This window comes from Mchenga conophoros, linkage group LG3 (assembly GCF_057382185.1).
Source record: "Mchenga conophoros isolate Kocher_MC1m ecotype Shallow Benthic linkage group LG3, M_conophoros_male_GT1.1, whole genome shotgun sequence".
Lineage (NCBI taxonomy): Eukaryota > Metazoa > Chordata > Actinopteri > Cichliformes > Cichlidae > Mchenga > Mchenga conophoros.
Window position 1 is genome coordinate 62581383 of NC_140528.1, and position 21536 is coordinate 62602918.

The window sequence follows — 21536 nt, forward strand, 5'->3', positions numbered from 1 at the left end:
GTAATTAAAGGCATTTCTCCAGGAGCATGTGCCACCGTTGAACACACACAGTAGGTTATAAGCTAAATTCCTGTAATGACATTCTCTAAGTCAGAAGGACACTCTTGCTCCCTCTTTCTTCATCAATTCATATTTTAAGTTTCTTTTTCAGGCTGACCTCATACATTATTCCTGAGAATATACATCGGTATGCAAATCCTGTAAGCACAGATATAATCAGACGTACTTGTTGTTCCTGTAGTTTAGCTGTAGTTCCTGTAGTAGCTTTCAGGCCCCTCTTCTGTGGAACCAGCTCCCAGTTTGGATTCAGAAGGTGGGCACCTTCTTCACTTTTAAGATTAGGCTTAAAACTTTCCTTTTTGATAAAACATATAGTTGGGTCTTGATCAGGTGACAATGAATTCTCCCTTGGTCATGTTGCAATAGGTTCAGACTGCCAGGGGATTCCCATGATGGGCTTTTTCTATTAACCATGTGTCTATACACAACTCTGCATTAAATTATTAGCAATTATTTAGTGTTTCATTTTGTCCTGTTTCCTTTCCTGGTCCTGGTTCTGCAAAATGTTTCTTCCTGTTGAAAGGGAGTTCTTTCTTTCCACTGACACCAAAGGCAGAAAACTCCATCTGATTGTTGGGGTTTTCTCTCTAGTATTGTTGGATCTTTACCTTATAATATAAAGCACCCGGAGGCTACTCTTGTTGTGAGTTGGTGCTTTGCAAATAAAATTGAACTGAACAATAAAAAAAAACTAAGGCTATAATCCTTAATGTAAAAGAGGGACAACCAAAGTGTATTTAAAAATATTACACTGGACTATAGTCCAGTTTACATGCATACATACTATCATACACTATTACCACAGAATAAATTATAATTAAAAGATTAAAATAAAGTAAGTACATTTGTAAAACTTGCTAACATTATTACTACCACTTCTAATAATCACATTCCAATCCTCATAAAGAACCAAATAAAACAAGTGGAAAATGTAAAATATATTTTAAAATAATAATAAATAATAAATACATGTATAATAAAATGAATGTTATATTATTATTAATATTATGATTTAATTAATTTCTCCATTGGTGGAGTTGCATGCCTTCATCTAAACAATAAACTAAAATAAATAGTAAGCTAGCAAATTTAAATGTATTAAAATATATAATGAATATAAAAATGTAAACAAAACATATTTAAAATAGAAGAAAATAAAAAATGGAAGAGGTGACAAGACAAATAAAAATACGATATACTGAATAAGTTTAAAACTAAGGAACTGAGTCTGCAGTGGTGAACAAAGTGCGTGCGGCGTTCAAACGCAGTAACAGCAGCAGCTGTGATTGGCCGGTTCCTGTCTGTGAGTCTCGCGCTCAGGAGTCGCTCTACGTCCTCAGTAAAGGCGTTGCTCTCGCTGCTCTCTGCTCATTGTGCGACTTTGGCGAGAGAAATTTCCGCTTCCTGCACCGATAAACACCAGCGGCGAACACACACCGAGCCGACACCAACTTAAGCAGAGGGAGAGACGGAGAGAGCCGCGGGGATTTGCCGCCTGCCGTCCGGTAGAAACCCCGGAGACTGCGATGTTTTCACTCTCAGGCGGAGATTAGCACTTTCCTGTTAGCGCTTCGCTCGCCTGCACCATCCGGAGCCTGAAAAAACAGGCAAAGCGAAGCGAGGAGACGGAGCTACAGCACCAGAGGAAGGACGACACACAGAGAAGGCAGACTACTACGGGTATTCTCCCCATTAGCTCCTTGTGAAAGCCCGTTTTCAGCCTCCAGGATGTCGGAGCGAGGAGGGCTCCCGCGGACTGGGGGCGTCCCTTCGCCGCACATGCAGCCCTCCAAGCCGGTCAGCATCTCCAACCGGCCGGTCCATATGAACCTGTACGCTACCTGGGAGGTGGACCGCTCCTCGCCCAGCTGTGTGCCGAGGTATGTGCAGGGGAGATGGTCGGGCTTAGCGTTACTTATCGCTTTTTGGTGGGGTGGGCTGGTTGTTGTGAATGGGAAGTGACCCAGTCAGTGTGTTTACACTGGGGGATTGCAAACACATAGACACCCACGGGTGCCTATTTAGGAAGACTCATTGCACTGATGGCTGTTGTGGTGTTAACAAACTGGTAGATCCCTTTAAACCCATTAATTAAGAGGCTGCCTCCAATAGCACTGGTGTTACCCTGTGACTGGACCTCTTGTTCGCACTTTTGTGGTCCCCAGCCCTCAGCTCGATCACTGTACGACCCTGCTCTTAAAGATGAAAGCAGGCTCCCTCGTTATTTCTGATCCCTACAGCAGGTGCTGCCCAAACAGCCTTAGTTGTTGCCCAGCTGATCAGCGCAGACAGACAAAAGATTGATGAAGCAAGCTGACCGTCGCTGCAACTGTAGAGAGCCACTTTGCATCCATTTATTATACAGCTGTAACAGTAGCTGGTGTGATGTGTGAGTCTGAGGGAGAAGACAAAGCCAGGGATCATCTTTGAGGTGCACCCACAACCCGAAACGTCTTGTTTAGTGTCATATGCCTGCTCAGACTTTCACTGCTTCTCATCATGTGATTGGTGTGTGTGTGTGTTCATAAGGGCAATGCAGCAAGGTCATGTTAGGAGAGACACCTCATCCACCTCTAAGCTCTGCCTCAGACAAAGACACTGAAGCGTCTCACAGCCACTCTACAAGGGGTGGGCTCACAGAGGCAGATGCACGTGGTCATGTGTCCTGTGATAATCAGGTGTAACCTAAATGAACACGCTCCAGCTGCAGCTTGTCTCATTGTTCTTTTTATGGCGCTTAAGTGATAATCCTGGTCATAACAAGTTCGATTCAGGGTCAAAGGTTAACTGCTACTGCTGAAGTAGCGCTTGTGTTTTCCAATGTCAGCTAAGCAAACAGTTGGGGAGCTGCTGCAGCATAAAAACGTGCAGGGACTTTCTGTGAAATCACGTCAAACGCAGTGCTTTTCTCCATAAGCCTGAGTCGCATCCTCATCCAGATGAGCGCAGATGTTTAGGTGACTAAAAGCAATTAGTGGGGAATAAAGGCTCCATGGTCATCATCACACAAAGCCCACATGCTGACACCCTAATGCTGCTTTCTGAAATGCTCTGGGGCTTTACTGGTTTTAGAAGCAAAGCCTCAAAAGTACGCTTGGCTTCTTAGCGGTCTGCAAGTGTGTGTGTGTGTGCACCTCAATGACACAGCTGTAAATCTATGTCTTGGAATTGGCTCTCTTAACTATAACACCCAGTGTTTTCCTGCACATTAAATGTATTTCCCCCCTTTAGTTTGAGATGATTTTTACCAGTGTCTTCAGCTGATTTTTTGAGTAGTTTGGCATCGTGCTGCAAAATGCAATTGTGGACTTTTTCTATTTTTTTTTTTTATTCCACCCTGCAGCCGTCACGGCCCGTCAAATATCTTCGATTTCACTGCAGTTTCAGCAACATTGAGGCAGGCAAGGAGGGGGAAAAAAGGAGGGTGGCAGAGAAACGGAGGATGACACTGGGAGATGGGGAGTAGCAGCACTGACTCTGTCATCTACATTTAAATGGGATTTTTCACAGACACAAGAAACAGGGAAGTCTAATCTGGAGCCAGAAGAACCTGCACACCATGTACTGTGAATCAGTCGCGGGGATGTCTTGCAGAGTTTTGACTGTGGTGTGTTTGCTTCTTGTTCACTGCCTTATTGCCTAATCTTTGTCTCTGCAGTAAGGACTAAGAACTTCCCCTCTCCAGCCGAGGTGGTGTTGCTCTAACCTCTTCCTGTCTACCCAGAATGCCTCCTTGTGTGTTGTTTACACTGAGCTGTGGGTTGCATTTGCCCTGGCAGGAGCACACATCCTGCTTATCCTGATATGTTAAAAGAAATCTGGACCTGCTCTGTATTTATAGGTGTTTACATACCCACCCAGACTCACTGGCCATGTGGCTCATTTTTTTTGTTGGTTTTATTTTTTGCTCATATTCAGAGGGGAGTTGACAGGAAATACTTGTGACTGATATCAGAATGAGAGATGATATCAGTTGTTTGAGCAGCCAGGAGTCAAACTTTCATTTTCTGCAGCCAAAGCAACGAGTACAGCAGCTGCTCCGGCAGGCCTGACACTTCACTCCATGAACGCAGAGGCAGGGGTAGCGAATAGAGATCAGCAGCTCTCAGGTGCGCTCGTTGTCAGGTGGAATGTCGGATCGTGCCCACTCATGTTGCACGCTGAACATGGTTTGGATTCCAGCGCTCAACAGGAGTGTAGTCAGAGGCTCTTTGTGTAGCTGCTCTACGACAGGTATTCCAGGAATTGGTTAGAGCACCGACATGATCACCTCGCATCGTTAAAGAAGCTGAGCTGAGGGGGAAAGTCCCATGACTCGGGTCGCTGGGTGGATCGTGGGGATTTTTGCTCAGTGTTTCACTTTGGCTTCTAAGGAGAAAGCCTTCACGAGTACCGTGCCCCACTGACCCCACTGACCCCTCAACACCAGGCTTTGTCCATTTGCAGGCTGCTGCCAAGGGATTGGTCGGACTTTCCACTGTGGCCGCTCAAACAATAACTCAGACCGAGTTCACCTTAACAAAGAAAAAAATTAATCATGTTGTGAAACCTACTTAATGGGGCATTAGACAAGAGTTGGCTGATTATGAGATTAATAGAGTCTAATACAGGCTGTTATTGTCCTATTAGAAATGAAGAGCTTTTGCTATATAGGGCTGCCTGTTGTTGAATACGAAAAGACAATGCAGAAGAAGTTTGCCCAGAACAGCAGCTCCATTCCTTATTATTAAAAATGTGTTTGGTACTGCAGCAGAGCAGATGGTGGTCATTTGTGAAACATATTGCTGGAAAGTTGGGGGTATGGTATAATCAATCCCACTGAGACAAGTTGTTTTAGAACAGAGGTGTCAAACATGTGGCCCAGACAGTGCAAAACGTGGAAAATGCAATGAGTAAGTGTGAACTTTTAACTGTGTTTTATTCCTACGAATGGATCAGATCCAAACTGAGGATCCAGAGGTTTGAATCACTGTCATATTTACAACCTTCTGACAAAGACACCACCCTCATCTGTCATACTACGCCTGAACAGGTAATAGAAACACCTTCAAAAAATACAAAACGAGGTGGCTTTTTACGATGAATGAATCGATAGACAAGTTCCTGTTTTATTCTCTTATTATTGTGACTCTACAGCAAAAAAAGGACATCTTTGAATAAACAGTACATTTTCTGTATGTATTTGTTAACCTATAACCCCCTCAGCTGAGGTGTGTAATGGATTTAGTCTGGCCAACTCTCAAACTGGTCGGGATTAGTTTTAGGAATCTAGTTCATGAAATGCAAAGGTTTTCAGAAGGTTATTAGTCTTCTGGCTCACCTTAGTTCAGATTTAACTGTATGTGGCTCCTGTAATAAATGGGCTTGACACCTCTGTTTTACAGCCTACGTTTTTTTAGGATGTCCCCTCTTTAAGCCGGCTTTTTTCTGATTTGCTGCCCCTCGAGTTCTAATCATCAGTAAGGTCTTCCCTGTTCACAGCCAAAACTGTGAACCTGAGATGACATTGGGGAAATTTCCAGTCGCTGACATCACACAGAGCCAAGAGTAGGCAAAAACGTTTTTTTACCCTTGGAACCTGAATATATGCTGCTGTTATTCCTGGGTATCTTTTTCTTTTTAAACCATCAGAGAGAGAAAAAACAAAAATTATTTATTGATTAACTACACGTCGCGTCTCGAGCATTCATTGTATCCACTTTAAGTTGGCTAAGAGCTTCATAATCCAGCTATTTAAGTCAGCTTCTTAGAAGAGAATCAGCCTGACGCCCAAACGTTGGGAGCTAAACACACAATAAACAGTATAAATAAGTGAAAGCAGCGAGGTCAGTGCATTGAAAATAAATCTGCTGCTCTGGTAATGAATACTGTTGGCGTGAGGAAGTGCGCTGCAGAAATGCAGGATGTTCTGAATTATACATTGTGTGTTTGTTCGACTCGTTCGCTGTAATTGCCCCGCGATACAATAGTGGACGTCACGTTTCTCGAGTGTCAGCGTTACATTATCCTCCCCCCCCCGAACCCTTGCGCGCACACCCCTCCCTCCTCTAAACACCGGCTGTTGATCGCGCACACACAACTGGAAAGAAATGGAAAGAGCGCCGACAGGCTATCACATACGAGCATGCTCACAGGCAGGGTGACAGGGCGCTTCATTAAGGAGCTTTGGCTTTGCCGCTCCCTTAGACACTTCTTTTTTTTTTTCTTTAAAAGCTGAGTGGCCGAAAAGGTCTGAAGTTTCCTCCGCGGCTCGGCTCGCCTGTTGGAGATGAAGGGAGACGGAGCGTAAAGTATAAACCTCTTCACCCAACTTGCCACCATTATTTACTATTTCCGCCCGTAGCCTTCCAAGCACAACTCCTCAGGGAAAGCTGGAACACGATGGCATGCAGTGCATGACCATTATTGACTGTAATGATGTTTATCCAGTGGTTTTCCAAAATACACTGGAATGTGTTTTTCCCAGTGGTATTGGGAAGAAAAATGTGGCAGTTTGGAAAAAGATTTGCTGGTTAAATGTCTTTCTCAGCTGCTTGAAGGCTGACAGGCAGAGAAACCTTTAACCCTGCTTTAAAAAGCTGCTAACCCACTCAAAATTTCACCGTTACGCCTTTTTTCTGCTGTAATTCTGCACAGTGAGACGAATCCTCTTTTGCAGACCTTGCTTAGATTGAAATTTGCTGGGTAACAGTGTCAGCGGAGAGGCCTGATAACGACTCGGAGGAGAAATCTCAGTATCACACCAAGGAACCTGCTTCTGATTTGGCACTTTCGTGCGACGTACAACTTTGTCTAACAGTGTTGTTTTTATTATTATTCCTTTTCCATTTTTTGGTTAAAAAGACTCCTCGAGTATATAAAGAAACTTTCAGAGCCTTGTTGGGGAACGTTTCCCCGCAGTGCTGTTCCCAGGAGAAAATAATCTCCAGCCTTGACGCGTCTTCTCATAAAACTGAAGCATGAAATATGCTAATTCAAATCCCTCATTTGAATGATTTGTCTCCGGCTGCTATTTTGTATATTTCCGCTCCTCGTCGTGACGATTTTTTTCTCTTCCTTCTCGGATGCCTGACGTATGATTTGGTCCCGAGTTCCCGGTCGAGATGCTTTTTGACGTCAGTCGTGGATTATTTCTTCTCTCTGTGGCAGCAAAAGCCTTGACGTGTGTCCTCAAAAGCTGCATCGTGCTGCAATCATCTAAACACTGTCAGTGCTGACTTGCGTAGACAAAGATTGTTGATGGCCTAGAAACATTAAGACCTGTGCACCCTGCTTTTTCATATCTAAATCTCAGTAATAGATGTTGCTACACTGGCTCACCTTGACAGCCTCACTCTGTATTTTTAGCAGCCAGTGTGGGTTATGAAGCTATTTAAGTATTTCTTGTAACTGAATGCGTTTGTATTAATGACGGCATGGAAAAACATCATGAATTTTTTGAAAACGCAATAATCATCCGTCTATTTTCTTCTGCGTATCTAATTCAAAGTCATGGGAGGGGCTGGGGCGTGTCCTGGCTGTCATGAGGTGAGAGGTGGGGTACATCCTGTTGTGGCGCCTTGATTAGACTGGGCGCAACCAGCTCATGAGCAGACGGTGTGGGTCTGTGCAGATATCACTCTTTCTCTTTTTCTTTGTTTTGCTTGACCACACAGTTTCGTCCATGGAGAATTTACATTACGGTGCACCAACTACACGTGCGCCCCAGGGAGCAGACTTCAGAGAGGTGTATGAATGACTCCTCAGCTGTAAAATCAAGGCTTAACACAGAGAGACTGACAATAATATTATCTCACATCCATGTTTTGGGTGGGAGGAAACTGGAGAGAACCCACACAGGCATGGAGCATGCAAACTCCACACTCCCTGGACTGTGGAGATTCTGCTAATCACCGCAGTGCTGCGGTTTAAAGAAAACTTTATCTCAGCAGCTCAGCTTGTACTTTGCAGTGAGCACTGGATGGATGGATGATGGATTTTTTTCCCCCTTTCTCCCACTTCAGAAAAGAAATCGTTCTCTCCGAGCCTGTTACTGCCAGTGCACTCGCACATAAAGCGATGCCCTGCTCATCGAGTTGTGGGAACTAAATGTTCGCAACATGCAGTTTCACAACCACTGTCGAGGCTAACAATGCTGTCTGTGAAACAAGCCCTTCGCACATGTGGTGAGAATTGCACGGCTGCTGGGGCGTCCTTTGTGCAACTTGTCTAGGGTACGTCTTGGGGTACGAAGCAAAGGGTAGTAAGGAAACATGAATGTGACCTGTGTCAGAGAGAGCGATAAAAGCTGGTTATGTTGCAAACGTTGTGCAAAAGCAGGCAAGCAGAAATCATTTGGGTGTCAGTGGGTGTTTGTTTCTCACGCAGGGTCTGGTAGCAAAAGCGAGAAGTGTGAAGCTGAGGTGTTTGGCTGCTGCTGCTGTATTGTAGAGGTTGTTGTCGGTCGGTCTCTAAAGCTGCTGTGGTCTGAGGAGGCCTTTGTTGCGGTATCGTAATGTTCTTGTGTGTGTTTTTGTTGTTTAAAATTTATACTTTTGGTTGCTGCACTGTTTGACTTCTGGTCATGATCTCCCTACTGTGGGGACATCTGACACACACACACACACACACACACACACACACACACACACACACACACACACACACACACACACACACACACGGACAGATTTCCATTTCCAAGGTGCAGTGACAGCTGATTCGCAGGCAGTGTCACTGACATATGCTTTGCTTTCATCCACCGTGTTATGACCAAGGACACCTCGGTATAAAATTACAGAGAAGGACGTGCAGTGTGGAGAAACACAAATCATGCTGACAACAGGTACATAATCACACACACACTCTTGAACTAGATCATCGCATGACGGCAAGTTTTCTCCGCAGCTCCATTTTTGGCCTGTTGAAACCTGAACGCTGCACTTTGATGGAAAAATGAAATTCCAGTCGCTTGCTGCATACCTCTGTTTGTTTATAGTTTTCCTTGAGAGGAAACTTTTTGGCACTTCTGCCTCACTGTTAAGATTTGGACTTTGTAGTAGGTAAATTGTGGGTGCAGAAAAAGTTAACAGCAGATAATTTGCACCAGGACATAAAAACAACAGTTGTTCTTTGTGCGTCTGTGCTGCCACTTTATATCTGTGGTCATGCAAATAACGCTTGCTCACGTCTGTAATCCTCTCCGGCTCAGGTTACACGCCGTTTCCCCTGGGTGATAACACAAGCTCGTAATGCACTTAACACAGATTGACCTTGACACAGCGCCAGTGTTTTAGTACCTCTGTCTATAATTTATTGGCATTTTTTCCAATTCTGTTTTTTCAGGGCTGTGGTTTTGTGGTTGCACAGCTTTGTGTTTCTAGCTGCTTCAGTTTTACATAGTTTACATAGTTTGAGTTTTCTATGCTGATGATGTTCTAGTGCTCTCTTTGAGTAAGAGCAGGCTGGATCGTCCTTATCGTATATTTGAACTGTGTGTGAACGAAATTGAAGGTTTCAAGTATTTTTTTTTTCCAGTGGACGCTGGCAATGTGAAGTAAGCATATAAGCCCAAGTGTTATACACTTAAGCAACCATTCACTGGCAATTTGTTGATGCTGCATTTGAGTTTCTCTTCTGAAAAACTCACTGATGCTGCCAATTAACTTAATTAGCTGCAAAATGTTCGTCCAGCTGTTTGTTTTTCAGCCTTTTGTTGCCCTGTCCCAACTTTGCTGAGACCTGTTGTCATCAAAATGATACATTTTCTCAGTTCAAGCATTCAGTATGGTGTCTTGTGTTCCAATTTGAATAAAATATGGGCTTGTGAGATTTGCAAATCATTGTTCTCTGTTTTTGTTTACAGTTTATACAGTGTGTCAATTAGGGTTGTACGTTGGTGGCCATGGGTTTGCCAGAAACCGAGCCGAGGAAAGCCCCTGTGTGGGGAAACGGTGACGTAGCTACGTTAGCTGCATGCTAGGATAAGCCAGTTCACTTCTTTCTGAAGTTTCATAGATAAGAAGCACAACTCCCTTTCTATATAAAGGAAAGCTAATATGAATAGGGTTATAGATTTAAGTAAAGTAAAAGTAAAAAGACACAAAACTAAACTGGCAAAATGTTAGCAAACATGCTAATGTTTTATACTAGTGGCTTTTAATAAAACATGAAAAAAGCCGAGGTGAAGCTGTTTACATACAGAGCAGTTTGTGGAGGGATGGGCTGAAAGAGTCACAGTATTTTACTGTAGTCCAGTAAATGTCATTTATAGAATATCAGAAATGTCAATGAAACAGTAGAATTAATGTAGCTGGAGTAAAAACTGAAACTGAAAATGTGCAGCTTTCTCTTAAAGCTTTGTATTTTTCCTTTTTTCCCCTCTTGTGTTCAGTGTTAGAGCTGTGTCACTTTGGTCTCGCACCGCAGATTCAAATAAAAGGATCTAACCTGTAATACCGTTACACTTGTTGGACTGGCTGCTTCTCAGCTTGACTCATGCTGTGACACTGTGATATTCTCAGTTCTTTATGACGGCTGTACTGTGGCAGGAATGGCTGGGATTGGTCGATAACCAGGGGCATAATGTGATCACCCAGTACCCACCCAGCAACGTGCAGTTGTGCAGGGACGGGGGTGGGGGTGGTGGATATGGCGCTTGGATAGCATCGCCTCCATGTCTCAAGCTAAACTGGATTAGGCGGGTACTCTGCTCATTAATCCGTAATCGCTTTAACGAAGGGTCAATTGTGTGTGTGTGTGTGTGTGTGTGTGTACGTGTATGTGTGGAGAGAGAGACAACAAAGATTGTTGTATGAAATTATTCATAGAATAAAAATAAAAATAACAAATTATTCTGTATGCTCCTGTAGTGTGAACCTGTCACTTTCAGGCACACCCATAGTCAGTGAAATGCAGAAATGCACAACAGGCCTGTGAGCAAGATGCTTTTCCCACTGGCAACACATATGTTATCTTGTGTAACGCACGCAAGCATGCACACACACACACATGCTGCACATGCTGCACATCACGTATCTTGCAAGACTAGATTTGAAAGTCGCCAGACAACAGGCCTGCACTCTGGATAAGGAGGTGCAAACTAGCCAAAACATGATGAACAGACTTGCCACCAAAGATAACTCGTGCTCGGGTTTATTTTTTTTCTCCCCTTTTTTTTTTTTTTACACTGCAACAGTGTCCGAACCTCAATTTGTCAGACATATTTTCTTTGCTATAAACACACTTGATCACCTTTGACAGATTTGAATGTGCTATCTGTGTGTGAGACTTCAAATGTGTCCATGTTTAAAGGTTGTCCTGCTTAGGAAGTAACCGGCCGCGGTGCGTCCTTGCCTGCGGCTGTGGGAAGTAGAGCAAGACGGAAGGAAATGGGCAGAGAGAGAGAGAGGGAGAGGCACTGAATGAAGGCGAGAGAGTGAGGGGACAGCCGCCATACAAAACTGAGCAAAAGAGCAAAACGTCACTTCTTAATAAATATCTAGGACACCTTACTTTGCGTGTGTAGGTATGTACTCGTATTCCCTGCATTGTGGGAGCCAAACTGTGTGTGCAGTCACATTCTGGAGACCCAGTTCCCTTTATGGGGACGTGAATTTGGTCTTGAGCATTCAAAATATTTAGGGTTACTAGGGCTGTTTGATATAACGATATATATCGGATGACGATATAAAAACGTCTATCGTTTCATTTTACATTATCGTTTGTTTCGTGGTGTCGCAAAATAAACTGTTTACGGCAATATTTTTTCACCGTTTTGATGGTCACTGCAGTGGCTATATTCATTTCTTAAAGTTCTCTCTTTCTCTTATATTTAATATAACCACACTACGGATGGATAAGAGCCTGTTTTTACGCGTTGTTGTTAGCAACAACGATGGTAAAACCATCGTGTGTCCGCTTGTTTATTTTCCACATAAACCTTTCAGAATAAAGCTCAAGATCCTGTTGAGACTTTTCAAAATAAACTGAATCACGTGAAAGAGCAGATTATTTACGGATGAGAAGCAAAAAAGAGCCGTCGGGTGCTAAAAAATAAACCTTAGACTCAAACGTTAGAACAGGCTTTCCCCCGCAGCACGCCGTGTAATAAATACTCACAAAGAAAACGGCGGCTTTAACAACTTACGTCTAAAAGTTTCATGCATCAGTTAAAACATTCGACTCCAGGTACATGACGGGGAGCTGGAAACACTTCGCGCAAGTCGAGCTGCCCGAGATTCACAGAATTTACAGAAAATATTAAATTTTTGTGATTTATATCGTTATCGGACGATAGATGTCTTATGAGAGTTGGGTCATATCGCACAGCCCTGGTTACAACTTGAGTTGCGGTCGGCTTGCAGTTGGAATAAGCTAATGTACCTGTCGGACATGGACGTGGTTTTGGAAGTCATTTTCGCCATGCATCCTCTCACAGGAAGCGTAGGGGAAAGAAAAAGACAGGATGTTTTCAAAGCCCTGCGAGATGAAAACTCAGCCCCATGACAGATGTGGTTGGGTCCAGTGTTTAATTAGGCCAGCATTTGCTGACTTAATTCGATGTCATCTATCAGCGTACGGCATTTAATTGTCATGTATTTTGTTTGGTGTATGACTGTAATAAAAACGCTGAGATTTATTGCTCATAGCGGCCTTCCCGAGTTGTGTTTCATCTTTTCACAGTAGCTGTACACATCCCCATTAAAGCAGCCCCTCACCTGATAAATATCAGGGCTCGGGATTTAAGAGATGTCTTCTTAAGTGACCGAAAAACGAGGTGGGCTTGTTTGCACAGCTGCAATAAGATTTCCTCTTGGCACGTAGCGTTTCTGTGGCAGGCAGAGCAGTGTGTACATCTAAAAACAACAATAACAAGAGAGGGAAACATGAGGTTGTGAGTGTGTTTATAGGAATAATTTCCATTCCACTACATTTCTATATCCATTATATACCCAGGCACCAGCTCTGAAGCCAAAGAGCTCTATTCTTTGCTCATATTGCAGGTTGGGGCCAAGAGGGGATTTTTTTTTTCTTCTTTTTTCAACCACTTTTCGATGCTCACAGTGTTGAGTTGAATTCATAAGCGCTATTTGAGTCACCTCAACTCATCCTATACCAACCAGCCTCCCTGTAATAACCACCTGCCTGATATTGCCTGAGTCCTCTGGGGGTGGATCCCTCGTGAATGCCAGGACCTAAGCTCTCCGAGCACATGACTGAATTGTAATGAGAGTTTAGTCGCTTCACCTGTGTGTTGCTGGGCGGTGTAGGTTTTCCATGCACTGCTGGTGTTCTGTGTGTGTGAGATGTTGTTTATGCTCTCACTGCAGCACTCGAAGCAGCTCCTTCTTCACCTCACACCTGCATATCTTTACTTTTTTTTCCAGTGCAGCTCGTTCTTGCCTCACCTTGCTTCTGCAGTAAATGCTATGAGTGTGTGTTTGCTGACACTGTTCTCTCACTGATTGCTGCACTTAAGTATCGTCTTCTCTGGATGTTGTTTTTTCTTAGCTGTGCTTCAATCAGCCTGCCTCACCTGCACATTACTTTGAAGTCCAAATAGCGATCGAGTGGATGTGTGTGCCTTGTGCTGCGTTTTCACGGCAAAGGTCGGCTTCAGCCGTGTCATTATTTTTGGCATCGGCGTCCTGACTGACCTTGCTGTTAAATGGGGCTTCTGTGTGTTTTTTAGCGCGTTCTCCTTGATTTTCTGCGCCTTGGCATATCACTTTATGCTTCACAGAGTGTAAATCGTCTCGCGGCTTAAATCAAGTAACGCTTTGCTGTGTGTACGTGCGTGTGTATGTGTCCTAGCAGGGTATTCTTGCTTTAGGCTAAGTGTCAGCTCATGTCAGGAGGGTGACTTGCTTTTTGCAGAAGCGCAGCAAAGAAAGGCTAGAGAGGGAAGGGAAAGGGGGGTCGGGCGGCTTCAGCAGCAGAAGAAGACAAGCCAACATCTTACTCTGGAGCTTGTCTTAGAGCGTTGAAACCTTTTAGCACCTTGTAGCATTCACTTTGTTTGCACAGGTAAAGCTGTAGCTCCTGTGAATATGCAAAACAGAACAGTTATAAGCTCCAAACTCCTGGACTGCAGCCGCTGACAACAATCCCTGTCAACAAGTGAGGTCAGAGCCTGCACCTCCACATTTAGCAGGTCCTGAATAGGAGAGCCTGACTGATATGATAACATTATGGTGATTTTAAAAATCTTTAAGTCTGACGTGATCTTTTCCTGACCAATAATTGTGTCGTTTTTTTGTAAACTCAAAGAAAGTGAACAGTTGAAAGTGAAAACCTTCAGGCGAAAGACGTGTTAGATGAGACATCTGGGCTGCTGATCAAGATTTGGGTGTATTTGCCTCCCAGTGCTGACTTTGAGTCATTTTAACTGTAGTTCTGGTTATTCTGACCTGGGTCACATGAAAAATGACTCTAACAGCTATTAATGATTGAAAAAGCAGCAGTTACATTTTGTGGACCGATCAAAGAGCTGAACTGTTTGGGCTCTAGTTCTTTATGGCACCTCTAAGGTTAGCTGTTATAAACTCTGGAACATCCAAGTATGGCAGTCAGTGATCTGTTAGTAGCACATCAAAGCTGATTTTTGCCCTGAATAATGAAGCAGCGGCAAAATGGCCATTCAGCCTGAATGTCGGGTTAGGGAGAGAGCAGAGAGAGTCTGCGAGTGTCGTGCACGGATCATAAACCAGGACAGATGGAGGGTGACGAGCAGAAGTTGATGAGAATGACAGGAGGAGTGCCCCGTTGCGAGGAGTCAAGGGGGAAGAAGCGTGAAGCCGCAGGTGAAGATGAGAGCAGGCAAAAGAAGGATTAGACTGTGAAGGAGAAAAAATGAGCTCGAGTGGATGAAGGTGAGACACAAAGGAAAAAAGAGGAGGAGGTGTGGAGGTGGAAATAGAGTGGGAGGGTGGTGGGCTGGCTTTATCAGAATGGAAGAACATCAAAGCCGGGTGAATGGGTGAATGGGAAAGGAGCAGCTGGGGCAAAAGGAGGAGATACGGCAAAGAGACGTGAGCTGATTGAGGTATTAGATCCTCCACATGGCTCCCCCTTTTTCCTCCTCTCACTTTATTTTCCTCTCTTTTTTTTATCTAATCTTTTCTCTCCCTCCTGTTTCCTCATCATCAGTCTTTGCTTTATCCTTCTCCCACCACAGGCACATTCCTCACTATTAAAGCTAGTCGGTATCTAAATCTCAGCTCTTCTGTCGGAGGCATCATCCTAGTCTTGTCTATAACTCATCCAGCTTTCTTCTTTGTCCTCTTGGGGCTACCGTTGCAGCTCTGCCCCACAGTCACAGCTTCCTTTCCCCAACACCTGTGATGGCCACAGAGTACATTTTCACCTCTGCTGCTGTTGTTTCTGGAGCAGTCAACACTCACGGTGCCATTATTGATCTCTGGCACCTGCTGTCATAGATTTAGCACAGACATCACTGCCGTGAGGCCTGCCGTGTCACGCGGCTGCTGTTTTTTAAGCTTTTGTAAATGAATACACATGCCCTGGGCCACTTTTTTAAACAGTGTCAGTCTGCTCTGTCAGGTAGAGATGGGGGAATAAAAAAAAAAAAAGGCACAAAGCTCACAAGTGTCTCGGCCGTTTGGTTTTTGTCACTCGTCAGTGCCACCAATGAAATTCTAGGAATGCCTTAAAGTACAACTTGTACTAATATGGCTCTCACGAGGAGTAATTTAACTAGTTTACATGCACACATGTAGGAGTTGTTGCAAAGCAAACCATTCACAGTACGTAGGCTGTTGGTGTGGTGCCCTCCAACACTTGTAGCGGCGGTTTTTCCGAAAGCTCGCCTTGCACTAGCGGCACTAAAGAAAATGGGCTGAAGTGCCTCTTGTTTACAATTAGAACAAAGATGTCGACACAAGTGCAGTTTTTCTCCGCTGAAAACACGTAAACTAACCTTGATTTTAGAGGTTTTTTTGTTGAATGTTCACATTTAATAGCCTGAATAGGCATTCAGTCGGCACAGACTTGAAGGAGAAGGTTTAAATCAAACGATCGGCGTGTTTTCAGCTTCGGTTCTCAGCTCAGTTTTGCATGTTATCAACTCAGGGTCAGACCAAGGTCTATTGATGATATGGCAGTGCTTCTATATTGTGTATCCGCAGAATGTGTAACGTACGTTGTAAACAACAGCCTCTGAGACCTCAGATTAATCAGTCAGATCAATCCAATCCAATTTACAGCTAGTTAAATGTAGAAACATGTGGTAAATACTAAAACTAAGCCTTTTCTTTCTGGATTAACGTTCATATTTTCCAGGGAATTTCTGAATATAAAAAAAATCTCAGTAATTCACTTCACTGCTAAATGTGTGAATGGGTTTTTCCTGCACAACAGTAGCACAACTAGGTGAGTAATTTCTATTTCCCAAAAGCACCTGAAATTTTCATAGTGGTTATGAGTTTTTAAAGTGGAAAGTACTGATCATTTTGTTTGTGTTTTATTGGTGAAGAGTAATAATGAGTGCTGTTTGGAAGTTCCTGCTTTAGTGAGGTTTGCCCTTTCACTTCAACGTCTTTTGTAACTGCTGATAAAGAGGACAAAGACATTACACATGAATGCTTTTTTTCCCCCGAGGTTCATTAAGGACGCAATTTAGGCTCACAGTTGACGCAAAGACCCTCTAAAAACAAGAACTGAAACTTACCAAGACCCTGAATGGGGAGAGAGCCGCAGCTTTAATTTCAGTGGTCACTGGGACGTGTATAAAACCACCATCTGTGGGTGTTGAAATTCTAGTACATGTTTGAAGTCGACGTCAATACCCTGGAAAATACTCGATTCCCTTTTTCATTTCAGAACAATACAAACACCACCATTAATCCAGTCAGCCAGGTTACTATAGTAACGCTTATCATGAGATTTATGGTAACTTGTTTTAATACTTCACTGTTCTTGAAAAGGGAGCTTTACCTCTGGAAATTCCTCAGTGTTGATCAGTGTCGTCTGTTCAGCTGCTAGTGAGGGGAGGGGCTGTGTGTCATGCGGAGGAGGTGAAGACGACTGTAAAGAAGTGTGTGACTGTGGCACTTTGAATGTCATAGTGATATATATATATATATTTATATATATTTATACTTTTGCTTTATTTGTTTAATTTGACAACCTGCTACGTCTGTGTCTGAAGTACAACGTCTTGTAGGGGTGAGTCTCGAGTGTGTGCATTGAACATTGTGCAAATGCTAAGCTAATTCTGGTTATGGTTACAATAAGCTTAGCCCCCCCCAAATAAATATACCTGCCAATACAGTAGGGCTGCTCAATTAATCGAATTTTAATCACGATTACGATCTGGGCTTTCAACGATCATTAAAAATGACTGAGCCGATTATTAGCCCCTCCCTAATTTATCCGCGACACCTTAAAGGCCGGTCCGTGAAAATATTGTCGGGCATAAACCGGTCCGTGGCGCAAAAAAGGTTGGAGACCGCTGATTAAGAGGACCCGAGGGAAGCTCGGAAAGCTAAGCAGAAGTTATTTGGAGAGTGACTGCCGTTGGTTGAAAAGAGAGTTTAAAAAAAAAAACTTCAGTGGTGTTGCACACTATTTTATATTATTTTTTTAAAGTCATTGTTAACCCTTTAAAGCCGGTCAGAGCAGCACGCTCCGTTTTGCGTAACTATTTTTAAATCCCTGTAGAACCTGAACCGTGTAAGCTAGCGCAATAATTTGTTTTGCATATGAAACCGGAGGAGTTGTACTTACATCTGATGCCATCAGCTTGTCCTCGGTCACGGTTTCGTTCCACATATAGCTTTGCAAAAATTGCATAAAAAGCGCTTGCAGGAACAAAAACATAATATTCCAGAAACACGCTTTGCCGTTCCTATCAGCTGTTCGTAACACTTCCCACAGTGAAATGATGCACATGCTGTTTTCTTTGCAAATTTGCATCATAGGACTGTTTTTTGTTTTTCCTGCAGTATATAAAAATTGCTGTATCTCCAAAATAAAACTATGAAGACACTCAAAATAAATTTCCTGTGGTGGGAAACTATTTTTTGCAACTTTATTGTATTTAAAGTTTTGAGGGATAAACCTCTTAAATTTCTCCAAGTAGAAATATATGTAAACAAAACAAAAGCGATTTTCAATTTTTTTTGTAGTTTATTGCACTTTTTTGCAATTTATGTAATTACTATGGACTTAATGCATACATATTATTAAAATATGGGCTATAACAGTTGTATTGATGTATAGCAACTTGAAATGCTCCCACAAATGGCACTACAGCATGTAAAAAAATAATATAAGCTCTGGTGGACTTGGTTCTATGGTAGGTCTTAAAGGGTTAAATAAATATCGTCAAATAATCGTGATCTCAATTTCAGTGAAAATAATCGTGATTATCATTTTTGCCATAATCGAGCAGCCCTACAATACAGATATATTTTTGGGTACATAGTTTAACTTGTTGTGAACTTCATCTGTGCCCTTGCGTCAGTCTCTGGTTGGCTGTGCCGTGGCTCTCTCTTTGGAAAATTTACATTTTCAGTAATGATCGTTGTTGGATTTATGTGGCCTTGTTTTTTTTGTTTTGTTTTTATGAACACACATGCACACACACACGAATCCCACAACACCTCTTGAAGGCGCCATAAGTTTTGTGTCGTCATTGTTTGTAGCGTTCTGCCGGTTTCACTAGCTGCTATTTGTCACCATTGCTGAGAAAACCCCTCATACATTTCCACAAGCCATGTGTTTAAAAAGTCACAAAACGTGTTGTAACTGTACTGTTGTTGATGATGATGATGAAGACTTTTTTGTTGTTGTTGGTTTTTAAGCAGGAGTGATTGGCTGTGTGTTTTGTTGCTTGTTTTTTTATGAGTGTGTTTTGGTTCAGTCCAGATGCAGAGCATTATGTTAGTGTGCAGATGGCAACGCTGGACCCCGGGACATACACATGCTCATGTTTATTCAGCTCTATGAGTGACCTGCTCTTTTCCTTACCTCCTCACAACACAGCACCGTAACCATAATCCGTGACAACACGTTCACCTTCACTTTCTCCCACGGGTTCGCCTGCTCTACTTCTTTCCTTTTTTTTTTTTTAAAATCTGCATTTTGTTTCAACTTGATCACCCAAAATTATTCTGCTTTGAGGAAGTTTCATTCTCTTCCATCAACTTCTCTGAACACTGGTGGCCTAACCAAACCTTTTTGGTGATTGTTGTTGTTTGCCCCCACCTGGGCTGCCAACACTCTTCACAGTGAACTCCTTCCAAAACGAGGCAGCAGCCACCCACGTTTGGAATATGCGTACTAGATGGCCTAGTATAAAACATCAAAAACGAAAGGTCTGCCCACCTACATGCAGTCACACACTCAAATAACTCCCCTGCTGTGGGTAAAAACACACACTCTAGAGCCATGACGGAATTTTGATGAGCACTCTGGCCCCCCCACACACACACACACACACACACACACACACACACACACACACTGTATATATACATTTTACTGTTGAGGAGGAATAATTTGTATTCTGCTTTCAGAATAAATATGAGTCAGAGCAACCGAAAACTCACCGAGGGGCACACATAGTTGCTCATGCATGTAATGCATACAGTATTACCCATGCGGTGTGCACACACACACGCGCACACACATCATAACCGTGTTATGTACTACCTGTAACCTACTTATGCCAGTGCGCACTCACCCACTCTATTTCTCTGCTTCTCCCACACAGTCAGACTGACACATACATTTACCACATGCATGCACACACACACACGTGCTGCAAGACTAATGTGCTTACTCATCAATGCAAGCGCACATGCATGCGTAGGAGATCAGGGCACCGTAAGTAGACACAGGCAGGTTTGAGAGGAGAGCAGGAGAGGGTGTGTGCGTGCGGGAGATAACCAGCATGTAGAGCTGCTTAGAGGGTGGAGATAGCTGATTGTCAGAGGCTCACAAAGCACATCAGAAAAGATTTCTTTTCTTCCACTTGTTGAATTGAAACGTGTGCAGATGGCGATTTTTCCATCTGATGTCGCACTTTGAGATTACTGTAATGGGTATGATGCTGGTGTAGGCATAGCAGTCTCCATCAGAGTCATCTCCTGAGTTGAAGCATATGGATACTGTTGCATCAAAGTGTGGTGTATGCTTGGGGCGAGGAAAAACAATCACTGATGCTCTACAGGGTGGAGCAGGGCGTTGGAGCTGCCGCCTCAGAGCAGGAGGGCTTCTGTTTGAACTCTGCTAGCTGGTTGGGGGTCTTCCTGTGTGGAGTTAGCATGTTCTCCGTGTCCTCCACAGTCCAAAGACATGCATGTTTGATTAACTATTGAAGTATGTATAGTTACAAAAGACGTTGAAGTGAAAGGGCAAGTATAGGACCAATTCTGTTTACATTATACATGCTTCCCTTAGGCAGCATCATTAGAAGACATAGCATACATTTTCACTGCTATGCAGATGACACCCAGCTCTATCTGTCCATGAAGCCAGATAACACACACCAATTAGTTAAACTGCAGGAATGTCTTAAAGACATAAAGACCTGGATGGCCGCTAACTTTCTGCTTCTTAATTCAGATCAAACTGAGGTTATTGTACTCGGCCCTGAAAAGCCTAGAAATATGGTATCTAACCAGATTCTTACTCTGGATGGCATTACCTTGGCCTCCAGTAACACTGTGAGGAACCTTGGAGTCATTTTTGACCAGGACATGTCCTTCAATGCACATATTAAACAAATATGTAAGACTGCGTTCTTCCATTTGCGCAACATCTCTAAAATTAGAAATATCCTGTCTCAGAGTGACACTGAAAAACTAGTTCATGCATTTATTACTTCCAGGCTGGACTACTGTAATTCATTATTATCAGGATGTCCAAAAAACTCGCTGAAAAGCCTTCAGCTAATCCAAAATGCTGCAGCAAGAGTCCTGACAGGGACTAGAAAGAGAGAGCATATTTCTCCTGTTTTGGCTTCCCTTCATTGGCTTCCTGTTAAATCCAGAATTGAATTCAAAATCCTGCTCCTCACATACAAGGTCTTAAATAATCAGGCCCCATCTTATCTCAATGACCTTGTAGTACCATATCACCCTATTAGAGCACTTCGCTCTCGCTCTGCAGGCCTACTTGTTGTTCCTAGAGTATTTAAAAGTAGAATGGGAGGCAGAGCCTTCAGTTTTCAGGCCCCTCTTCTGTGGAACCAGCTTCCAGTTTGGATTCAGGAGACAGACACTATCTCTACTTTCAAGATTAGGCTTAAAACTTTCCTTTTTGATAAAGCATATAGTTAGGGCTGGACCAGGTGACCCTGAATCCTCCCTTAGTTATGCTGCAATAGACGTAGGCTGCCGGGGGATTCCCATGATGCATTGAGTTTTTCCTTTCCAGTCACCTTTCTCACTCACTATGTATTAATAGACCTCTCTGCATTGAATCATATCTGTTATTAACCTCTGTCTCTCTTCCACAGCATGTCTTTA

At 43.2% G+C, this 21536-nt stretch overlaps 1 protein-coding gene across 2 annotated transcripts in view; it reads left to right on the forward strand.

The window, feature by feature from the left end:
- Positions 1-1359: 1359 nt before the first annotated feature.
- pacs1b (phosphofurin acidic cluster sorting protein 1b) overlaps positions 1360-21536 on the forward strand; it is a 69661-nt gene continuing 49484 nt past the window's right edge. For both annotated transcript variants that reach the window (XM_085266141.1, XM_085266150.1), the window contains exon 1: positions 1360-1940. In XM_085266141.1, the coding sequence (XP_085122267.1) occupies positions 1789-1940 (152 nt within the window). In that variant the 5' untranslated portion in view covers positions 1360-1788. The remainder of the gene's footprint in view (positions 1941-21536) is intronic.